Source organism: Pituophis catenifer, unplaced genomic scaffold, assembly GCF_029215685.1.
Source record: "Pituophis catenifer annectens isolate HBS135680 unplaced genomic scaffold, rPitCat1.0.hap2 SCAF_1, whole genome shotgun sequence".
Taxonomy (NCBI): Eukaryota; Metazoa; Chordata; class Lepidosauria; order Squamata; family Colubridae; genus Pituophis; species Pituophis catenifer.
In genome coordinates this window covers 15,616,131-15,628,107 of record NW_027256881.1, presented here as the reverse complement: position 1 = coordinate 15,628,107, position 11,977 = coordinate 15,616,131, and the positions used below count along the sequence as shown (strand labels likewise).

The following is an 11,977-nucleotide window of genomic DNA, read 5'->3' as shown; positions in this document are numbered from 1 at the left end:
TATTATTTATATAAGACCCCACTTCTCTTGATTTTCATGAGAAAGTTGTGAGCATTTCAGAAGCTGTATGAACATATCCATCTTCTGCGGTATGTTTAGTATCAGACCTTCAAATCATTACCTTTATTTCTGATGTTCAGCTTATGAAGACTAATACTTATCCAGCCAAAAATGATATTGTCCACATGTAAGAAGGTATTATCATCACATCTCAGGGAAACTCCAAGGTTAGCAGAAGTACAAACAAACAAACAAACAAACAAAAAACCTTTAGAAAAAACATATCCAAGAGAGGGGAAATCCTCAAACCAGCATATAGTGCCAGACCATGAAAAAAATGAGAAGTAAAAAATGTTAAAACGTAAGATAAATACATTAAATAAATGTTTCTTTTTTCTTTCAGGCTCTAGATGTCTGGGCAATGGGTATCACTCTCTTTTGTTTTGTATATGGGAAGGTAAGGAATCTGTAAATGGGGGCTACTTTTTGTAGGGGGGTGTTAAGAGTTAAATCATCTGTTCTAGGTCTTTCCACTTTCCTTTTCACCCAATAAGGCATACTAAAATTTGCATCAATGTATTGGATTGAAGCACCTTGTTAAACATTGCTTAGCCTTCTCAAGATGATATCTGGAAACTAGCTTTTTTGTAAGGATTAAGCATTCCCATAAGATAGATAATGGTTATTCGGGTCTTCTCCCACGTAAAATTGGAAGTGTCTTGGCGACGTTTCGACGAAGTCTCATTCGTCATCTTCAGGCTGGTGTTCTCGGTTTATATATATATTAAATATATAATATATATTTATATATATATAAAAAGATGCTTAGGGCCTAAGCCTTAACTGTTCCTGTCAGTGTAAGGTTTTCTATAGGCCAAAAAGAATGGAAAAAATTATTTGTTTTTCAGTGTCCCTTCATTGATGAATTCATCCTGGCGCTTCACAACAAGATCAAAAACAAGCCCGTGGAATTTCCAGAAGAGTAAGTAGACTTGTGGAGTTGACTATTGCAGGGGTTAGCAACCTGCGGCTCTGGAGCCGCATGTGGCTCTTTCACCGCTCTGCTGCGGCTCCCTGTCACTCAAAATATATGTCACAACCATCAATGTGCGACACCCGCCGGCATGCAATTTATTGAGCTTTTCAACCCCCGGTAGGCTAACCATGGATAAATCCAAGAAAAGAAAAGTTTCAGAAGAAAACAGAACATTTCATCCAACTACATATGCTAGTTTTGGGGCTGCTCAAGAAATAGTCAGGCACGAGAAGGGTTTTGTGGCTCCTGATGTTTTCTTTTCAGTGGGAAACGGATTCAAATGGCTCTTTCAGTGTTTAAGGTTGCAGACCCCTGAACTATTGCAATCAGAATTCCTCAACAGGAGTCATTTGAACATCTAGTTTTGTCCATTCCAAACAGGTGGTAATCATGCCAATAAACAGCAAGTACACCTGTCTTTTTGCAGTTGGGGTAACATCTGGAGCAGCTAGTGATGAAAGAAAGGATTGAACCCATGGAACATGGGCTGAGGGAGTATCCCACAGGTAGACAGCTGAAGATCTGGGGAGTTGTAATCCCATCAGATAGAGGACATCACCCTAGTAGTCTTCAGTTAGCAGCTCCATGCTTTGTAACCTTCTTTCCTTCGTTTTCTTGTCTCACTTTCTCCAGCTACTTTATAAATTATGGATGCCTCATTTCCTACATTATAATAGATAATGTATGCTGTATAATTTGTTATTTTACTGGTATTTATTTCCTCAGTGATTCTCATATTGTTCAGTGACAGCCTGGAAAGGATGTCTCATAAAACTCTCTCTTTTTGAGGATGAAATAATTTTCAGTCAAAAACGTATTTCTCCTTTCTTTTTGTCCCTTCTGTTATATATTGGTTTTGAGATTTTGAGATTATTTCTCTCTCGCACTAAATCATCTCAATTATTCTCTCAACCTTTGCTACAGGTCAGTAACCTTTGTATTTATTGACATTCATTTAGTACCCATTCTCTCTTGACCTTGCTGATTTCATTTTGCTCCACTTTTAAATACTCCAGGGCAATTGTGTTCCATTTTCTTTATGATATATAAAATGCTCACGTCCATATAATGAAGTAAAGAAAAGCAGCCATTCTACACAGCATTTTTCACTTCTCTTAATGGATAGATAAATGGATAAAAACAAACAAACAAACAAATAAAGAACACATTTCTACCTACATTGCATATCTTAACGTTTCTCCATCCATTTTTCCATTTTTAATAAACCCTCTGCCCAAGTACAGAAACACATCTACTTGTGCTACTAAGCATATTTACCTAGGTGAGTTAATGAATACATGCTACTTGAATTCATTAACTCGATTTTCCCAATCAAACACAACTACCTTGGTCTTAGATGCATTAATTTTCAGATCTGTTTTCCCTGTGACATCATACAATCCATCTAACATTCTCTGCAGATAATTTGTCAGTCAAAAACATGGCATCGCCAACATACAAAAGTATGCACATGTTTATATTTCCAGCTAACATACTTCCTTATACATGCATGTATTTGTGATGTCCCCTTGGTTGACATTGATTTAAAATATAGCAACACACCTTCCTTATATATACATGTATAAGGAGGTGTATTGCTATATTTAAGTACATTGCACAACCAAGGGGACTTCACACATCCTTTTCTTACACTCTTCTTTCCCAAGAACCTGGGATTGGCAAATGTTGTTTAATAATTAAAGGTGTCATTACAGGATGTAAGTTGTAAAGCTACTTTTGCCATTGACTGTGGGTGATTTTGCCAATGCCCAATGGTGCTCCAGATATTTTGGGATTGCACTCAAGGCAGCTATTACTTTTGATACTATCTTGGCTTTCTTTTGCCACAGTCATTCTACTTTTATTTGCAGGTCTTTGTACAGGTAGTCCTCCACTTACAACAGTTCATTTAGTGACCATTCAAAGTTACAACGGCTCTGAAAAAAGTGACTTCTGACCGTTTTACACGCTTAAGAATGTTAAAGCATCCCCATGGTCACATGATCAAAATTTAGAAGTGAACCATATTCACTTAACAACTGTGTTACTAACTTAACAAATGCAGCAAGAAAAGTCGTAAAATGGGGCAAACTCAGTTAACAAATATTTCATTTAGCAACCTAAATTTGGGGCTCAATTATCATAACTCAAGGACTACCTGAATTTTGTGATCTTCTCCCATTCTTCCTCTTCTCTTCTAGCTCCAGGTACTACCACATCCACTATCTAGACTTTTTTTTTTAATCTTTCTTATCGATGGTTGTTAGATCTGGGGGTGTTAATGTGGCAAGTGCTTGTCTGCTTGAATTCTAAATTTCCCTTTAGCACTTTAGCTTCTCCATATGATCCACAGTGGTGCAGTGGTTAGAGTGCAGTACTGCAGGCTACTTCTGCTGCCTGCCGGCTGCCTGCAATTTGGCAATTCAAATCTCACCAGGCTCAAGGCTGACTCAGCCTCCCATCATTCTGAGGTGGGTAAAATGAGCACCCAGATTGTTGGGGGCAATATGCTGACTCTGTAAATTGCTTGGAGAGGGCTATAAAGCACTGTAAAGCGGTATATAAATCTAATTGCTATTGCTATTTTCACCTTTCTTACATTTTTTATTGGAATTTTCCAGATATACTTGACCAACTATTTCCTCTATAGCTTTTCTGTTTGCTCTTGTTACCTTTATTTAGGAGAACCATAACCACAACCTTCCATGGTCATGGACAGATGTAGTTTTCACATATACTTATTAAACAGGTTGCAGTGCCACACTCCAGGTAGTCCTCAACGTACGACCAGAATTGAGCCCAAAATTTCCATTGCTAAGTAAGGCAGTTATTAAGTGAGTTTTGCCCCTCTTTGGAACCTTTTTTGTCACAGCTGTTCCCCGAATCACTGCAGTTGTTAAGTGAATCATGCAGTCATTAAGTGAGTCTGGCTTCCCCCATTGACTTTGCTTGTCGAAAGCCAGCGGGGAAGGTTACACGTGATCCCAGGATGTGGTAATTGTCAAAAAATACATGCCAGTTGCCGAGCACCTGAATTTTGATCACATGACCATGGGGATGTTGCTATGGTCATAAGTGTGAAAACTGCTCATAAATCACTCTTTCCAGTGCCATTATGCTTCGAATGGCCACTAAATGAATGCTTGTAAATTGAGGACTAGCTGTACAAGCAAACCATGTTAATATTTTCTCCAATTACAACATCTACATCTGAAAGCTTAACACTTTCCAACATTTTTCACAGCATTACGACTTTCTTTTCATCACTTTTTTCTTGAGCGCTAACATGGATAATACAGTATTTGCTCCAATTCTGTCCTTTGATATATCACTGTCATTCCCATACAATTCGGTAAGACATTCTTTCAGCATTCTGTCACTTCAATTTCACACAAAATTATTCCATCACTTTTATTTTTAATTCCATTCACTCTGCTGAAGAGACCTTGTTTAGCCCTCTTTACTCGCTTCCTCAACTTCCTAAATATTATTTCAAAATTGTGGTGCATTTTAATTAATTTAATTTAACTTTATCCTGGGCTTTGATTACATTCTTTGAAGTTGCCATTTTTCTGTGTAGATGTTATAAAATTTATTTCTCTCATTGTCATTTTGCAATAGTCCTGTACGCATTTTTTCATCACTAACTGCATTGTTTAACAATGAGTCAAAGTTAAAAAATGACATGGCCCCTCCTCAAAGTTAAAACTGTCGCACCATCCCAATAGTCACATATGATTGCAACGCAGGCTCCTGGCAACTGGTTTGCATTTACAATGATTGCAGCATCCTGCAGTCCTGTACATATATGTACATACGCCACGTACATACGTCAGTCTGACCTAAGTGTAGTACATAAAATTATCTGCTACAACATCCTACCTGTCAATGACTACTTCAGCTTCAACCACAACAATACACGAGCACACAATAGATACAAACTTAAAGTAAACCGCTCCAAACTCGATTGCAGAAAATACAACTTCAGTAACAGAGTGGTTAATGTCTGGAATGCACTGCCTGTCTCTGTGGTTATTTCCCCAAACCCCCATAACTTTAACCTTAGACTGTCTATTATTGACCTTGCCCCATTCCTAAGAGGTCTGTAAGGGGCGTGCATAAGTGCACCAGTGTGCCTACCGTCCCTGTCTTACTGTCCCCATTTATTCATATCCATTTCATGTATTCAAAATGATGTTTATACTTATATCTGTTATCTTATACATGCCTGACAAACTCAATCAATAAAATAAAATAAAATAATAAAATAAAATAAAATAAAATAAAATAAAATAAAATAATAAAATAAAATAAAATAAAATAAAATAAAATAAAATAAAATAAAATAAAATAAACATATGATTTGCAACCTTCCCAGCCATCTTCCAATGAGCAAAGTCAATTGGGAAGCCGGATTCCCTTAACGACTGTGTGCATTGCTCAGTGACCACAGTAAAAATGGTTGTACAATTGGGTCCAGTCATGTGATGACTCGCTTAATGACCATATTGCGTAGCAACTGAAATTCTGCTCCTAATTGAAACTCCAATGTTTATTTGTGCACATTATCATGTCTGGTGCACTGCGTACTTCTAAAAGCTTTTATAGGAAGTTTCCACTCCACAAATTTGTGTTCTGGATGAGATGCCAAAAGCTATGACTCTTTCCATCTGGCATTGTACCACAACCACAAAGAATTTCTGACCTACTTTAATTAATTTAATCCTTTATTTCTAATTAAAATGTAAAAATGATATCATATTTAAGGCGGATGGGGGGAAAGGAGGGTGGGTGGATGGGGAGTATAGTGAGTGAAAGAATGTTCCCATGAAAAGCCATGAATGCTAAAAAAAATACCTCTTTTTACTTTGCGCTTATTAACTGACATTATAAACCATTTAAAGCTAAGGGTGCTCTGCCATCCTCCCCCACAACCCCTATTAGCACTCTTAACCGCTTGTGTGGGAGATCATTATAATACAGTAGGCTGGAAAGCCATCGTTAGATTTGTGCATATAATGAAGCAGGGGGTGGTTTGGCAAGTTTCAGGGCATCCGTGCAGAAACGTGGGGAAAGTGCAACAATCCTTCCAAAAGGAATAATTAGATTTCTTGAACACCTTCTCCTTCTGCTTTCTTGCAAAATCCAATGTGGGGCAACAAGCATTGCCTTCATTCTAATACAGGGATGTCAAACTCAAGACCCGGGGGTCAGATCTGGCCCGCGGGGTGCTTAGATTTGGCTTGTGGGGCCCCCCTGGAAACAGTGAAGGACCGGCCCACAGTGCCTCTGCCAGAGAAAATGGAGCTTGGGATAGCTGCGTGCTGCCCTCCCGAGCTCCATTTTCACTGGCAGAGCGCCTGGGTCACTATAGGTGCCCCCAACACGAGTGATGTCGAGCTGGCCATGCCCACCCTGGACCCCCAAGGTCAAACACAACCCTGATGCAGCCCTCAATGAAATCGAGTTTGACACTAACAGGTTCATCATCTCATAGCATCACCAAGACGTCAATTCAGAGGGATGCTTTCTGTATTTGCCATAGCAAATATGTTTTTTTTTTCAAATACAGTGTAAAACCTTGGCTCCTCTATCATTTGTCTGAATTGCATTTTTTGTCTGTATGACCAGTCTTAAAAATAGGAATATTTACCTATAATATTAGTTGCAGCCCCATAAGATTTGCTTTCCTTTTTTTTTACGTATGTATTTCAATATTGGTATTTATTGTTATTATGATGTTTTAACTGTGTTCACTGCCCAGAGCTTTAAAGAGATGGGCATCAATATAAATGAAATAAATAAATGGGGAATGTATGTATTCAGAAGTAGGAAATTTTTAAAACCTCAGAGATATGGAAAATAATTACTTGATTGGTTGTAATGGGGTGGGCAGCGAGGGACAGTTAAGACAGGGGAATAGAATTTAGGGATTTTGGTGTGCAATTCTCAGTTCTGGCTATGCAATATTAAAATACACTTGAACTCTAATAAAACTATATCTTTCTCAACAAACAGAGTCAAGGATCGTTTCTATTTAGAGGTTTAGGTCGTGGCCTGTCTCACAATAAGGAAAAAATGAAGAATCTGAATTGTTACATTCACAAAATGCTTTTAACTAGGCCAGCTAGAGTTCCAGATGTTGACCATTTTATTAATGCAGTTAAATATTTAGTTCTTATTTTAACTTTTATGGCAGAGGCATCTGCCATATGATTTATGTGTACTTAAATAATTTTTATGGCCACCCATCATGCAACAGAGTCTGGGTGACATACAAAGATTAAAATCCAGCAATTAAAACAACAATCCATGGCGCTCTGAATAAATGACATCTTCATTTGACAAAAAAACCCTTCAACAACACAGCTAGCCTAACCTCCTAACCTAATAGCATAGGCAGCCGTTATGACACAAATGTTTAACAGAATAACAGAGTTGGAAAGGACTTTAGAGGTCTTCTAGTCCAACTCCTTGCTCAGGAAGGAAACCCTATACAACTTCAGGCAAATGGTTGTCCAGTCTCTTCTTAAAAACGTCCAGTGTTGGAGCATTCACAACTTCTGGAGGCAAGTTGTACCAATGATTAATTGTTCTCACTGTCAGGAAATTTCTCCTTAGTTCTAGGTTGCTTCTCTCCTTGATTAGTTTCCATCCATTGCTTCTTGTCCTGCATTCTGGTGCTTTGGAGAATAGCTTGACTCCCTCTTCTTGGTGGTAACCCTTGAGATATCGGAACACTGCTATCATAATATCTATATTATTTCAAATAGGCTCTACCTAGAGTCTCTTTAATATAATTTTTAATACAACATTTGTAGCACAATGATGAACCTATATATAGCAATGTATTTTCATTGTGTCAACTGACCAGCCATGTCCTCCTCCAAGAGACTCCATTTTATTCCTATCGATCTTTTGCTACGTTTGCTAGCCAGGGAGCATACTTAATTTTTATCAACTGTTTGGAAGGTTCCTTTCCTGTTGTTTTTAATTTAAGATGGTAGTTCTATAAGCTTGAAGCTTGCCTGATACCACTATGGATGACTGATTATGATTATATACCCATGATGGTGAACCTATGACACGTGTGCCAGAGGTGGCATGCAGCGTCTTCTCTGTGGGCATGCAAGCTGTCACCCCAGTTCAGCTCTGCCGTGCATGCATGTGCGCCTCCCACCAGCCAGCTGGTCTTTGGGTCTCTGCTGCACATGCGCGGGGGGTGGAGTGGGGGCAGGGGTGGCGCGCAGGAATGGGGCACATGTGGGGGGGCTGTGCACACATTTGCGGTGCATGCGCAGGGGACGTGTGCACATTGCATTTTGGGGGTTCGGGCGCGCATGCTTTGAGCACTCAGTCCGGAAAAGGTTAGCCATCACTGTTATATACCATCACGTCCATGTTGTTCCTTAGCAATTAACAAACTAGATCTTCTCTGGGACCTCTCCCCAATCTGACACAGTGTACCTATTGATGCATAGGTGACTGAATCCACCCACTTGTTATTGGTCACCCTCTTTTTCTCTTTCCATCCACTTTTCTCAGCATTGTAGACTTCTCCAGAGAACTAGTAGGTCCATATTGTGCGTAGGTAGAATTCCATAAATAAGAGCACCTAAACATGGACAATGAAGGAGTTATCATATGTAGGGGGGAAATAATGTGTAGGTTTCTCTAGCATCAAGTTGCCATTTACCAGATTTTGGGCATTTTGCCCACCTTCTCCCCACTATCATATATTTGGGTTTATTAGTCAGCTTGTGAGTGCTTATCTGCCTCCATAGCAAGGAATTAACATTTAATGAGCTGATTGTAATTTTTTTTCACTGACGAACCTTGTCGTTCTCTTCACTATCTCCTGCAGCATGAACTCTCACTGTGTGACATACCTATCACCCTGTGATCTAGTCTTTCCTACTTAAAAGGCTTTTCTGCTCATTAGTGTGCTAGGAAGATGAAGGGGATAGTCTATGGATTCTGTATTTAAATGAAGCCAATTAAGTCAGTAAGAAAGAGAAAAATTACGGGGGAAAGATAGCCTTAACTTAGAAGCCACAGAATTGGTTTCACCTCAGATTTGGTGCTGTTTGGAAGTTGAAAATGTTTTGCCATGGTGACAAAGCATATCACTTTCTACTCAATCCATACAACCCATTAAACTCTACCGAGATAAGAAGTGGGTAATTAGTAATTTAGCACAGTTTCAGCATTTTGTGGGAATCAAGATATAATTATAAACCATAACACAGTTTAGTATCTTGCGAAACAGGCATCTCCAACCTTGGCAACTTTAAGACTTGCGGACTTCAACTCCCAGACTTCCCCAGCCAGCCATTCTGGCTGGAGAATTCTGGGAGTTGAAGTCCACAAGTCTTAAAGTTGGAGATCCTTGTTGTAAAACATAGCCTTTGTTTACAGAGAGGCCACAAAAAGGTATGGGTAAGGAAGTAAAAAGAATTAAATCATAAATTATGACTTTGCTTTGTCACTTTACCGTTTTTTCGCCTGGATTTCAGAGTCAAGGACCCTTCAAAGAACTGATGCAATATTGCCGCAGACAGACTTTATTCTTATTAGAGTTTCTCAGGTTTTGTAGAGGAACACAGAGATGTTCTTGGAGGAAATATGCAGAGATTTTATTTTATCAAAATATGAACTCCGTCTGGAAAAACATGACAGTGAGAGCAAGGAAGTTTAAGTGGCTTTGCCTAGGCCCTCTTTAATATACAGGAAGGAAAGGGATTTCAAGATTTTGTTAATATTAATCTGTACAGACATCAGCAAAGTTCTAGTACAGGTAGTCCTTATGACCAAAATTTCTGTTGCTAAGCGAGACATTTGTTAAGTGAGCTTTGCCCCATTTTATGACCTTCCTTGCAACAGTTATTAAAGTCAACATAATTGTTAAATGAATCTGGCTTCCCCATTGATTTTACTTGTCAGAAAGTTGCAAAAGAAGATGTTCACATGACCCCAAGACACTGCAACCATCATAAATATGAGTCAATTGCCAAGCATCTGAATTTTGATCACATGACCATCGGGATACTGCAACGTTCATAAATGTGAAAAAATCTTCCTAAGTCACTTTTTTCAATGCCGTTGCAACTCACTAAATGAACTGTTGTAAGTCGAGGACCAGGGGTGAAATGCTCCCGGTTCAGACCGGATCACCCGATCTGGTAGCGATGGAGGTGGATGGTTCAGAGAACCAGTAGCAAAAATCCCTGCCCCCCCCCCATGCCCAGCTGAGCCGTGCAAATCATCAGAGGCTTTTTTTAAATTTTTAAAAGCATTTTTTCTACAACCTCTTCTGTGGAAAAAATGCTTTTAAAAGTAAAAAAAAAAAAGCCTCTGATGATCACGCAGCTCAGCTGGGATCGTCAGAGGCTTTTAAAAGCATTTTTAAAAGAAAAAAAGCCTCTGCCGATCAGGCAACTCAGCTGGGATTGTCAGAGGCTTTTAAAAGCATTTTAAAAGAAGAAGAGGTTGTAGAAAAAAATGGTTTTAAAAGTAAAAAAAAAAAGTTGACCACGCCCATCCAGTCATATTACCCCACCACCACCACCACCAAACCATGCCCACAGAACCGGTAGTAACAAAATTTACATTTCACCACTGTTGAGGACTATCTCTATTCCTTATGGCCTCTATTTCCTAACCTGGTCTACTTTGAAGGACTGCCTGATTTAAAGTATTGCTTAACCAATAAGAGAAATTCCAAGGGATTTTTAAATCCTTTTTTAATTCTAAATTCTAAGGGGGGAATAACCAACGCTTTAGAAGGTAAGATTTAGAGGGATCTTGACAGATTTGAACATTGTGCTCTATCCAGCAAAATGCAATTCAGTGCTGAGAAAATTAAGATTCTATAGTTAGGGAGGGAGGGAGGGAGGGAGGGAGGGAGGGAGGGAGGGGGAAAGAGAGAGAATGAGAGAAAGAGAGAGAGAGAGAGAGAGAGAGAGAGAGAGAGAACAAGTAAGGAGAAATTTCTGACAGTGAGAACAATTAATTGGTGGCATGGCTTTTCTTCAGAAGTTATGGGTACTCCCTCGCTGGAGGTTTTCAAGAAGAGATTGGACAACCATTTGTCCAGAATGGTGTAGGGTCTCCTGCTCGAGCAGGGGATTGGACTAGAAGACCTCCAAGGTCCATTCCAACTCTGTTATTCTTAAAAAGTTAATATTTGGCTCAAAAAGTTATCCTGTTTGACAATCTTCTACCCTAAGGAAGCTGATCAAAATATTTTTAGTACACAGAGGCAGAGAATCTCATAAGCATTTCTCCCCCTTAAGCTGCAAAACATAACAAAATATGTTGTAAAGCTAAGCATTTCTGCTCTTTTATATCATCTAAATTCTATGCAACTGCATAGATCAGCCTGTCTCACCACACTAATCTCTGTGTATGCTTTAGCTCAGCGGCAGAGAATGTGTTTGCCTAGAGAAGATCAGAGGAAACCTTGGAGAAACATTTTAATGATCTGTCAGTAGATGAACCAACAATTAGACTTTGTGGCTTAATTGGATCATGGGGTGTGGGTGGTTATCCTGTCATGAGGCAAACTTCAAATTAATTTTCCCAGATCACTTATGTCCTATAGACTGGCCAAGATAATTGGTGGAAGTATATTCCCACTATCTAGTGAGTGGAACTAGGCTAACCCCAGAAAACTGAGTTTTCCACATTCTCATAACACACTAAGCCACAATCAATGAGTCAATAAATAGCCAAACAAACAAAATTAAAACCAACAAAGCTTAGTATGCTATTAGGTCCTTAATAGATTGGGTTAAGTGTTTATTAATTTATTGTATATCCCATCTTTATTATTTTTTTACAAATAACTCAATTTTCAATATATCCAACACAACATCCTCCTATTTTCCCCACAATAATAATTCAGTGAGGTGGGTTGGGCTAAAAGAGAATGACTGAGTC

General features: G+C 38.9%; 1 protein-coding gene across 3 annotated transcripts in view; it reads left to right on the top strand.

Annotated features, from left to right (window-relative positions):
• CAMKK1 (calcium/calmodulin dependent protein kinase kinase 1) overlaps positions 1-11,977 on the top strand; it is a 145,294-nt gene that overhangs the window by 113,188 nt on the left and 20,129 nt on the right. For all 3 annotated transcript variants that reach the window (XM_070932093.1, XM_070932092.1, XM_070932091.1), the window contains 2 exons: positions 404-457; positions 909-982. In XM_070932093.1, the coding sequence (XP_070788194.1) occupies positions 404-457; positions 909-982 (128 nt within the window). The remainder of the gene's footprint in view (positions 1-403; positions 458-908; positions 983-11,977) is intronic.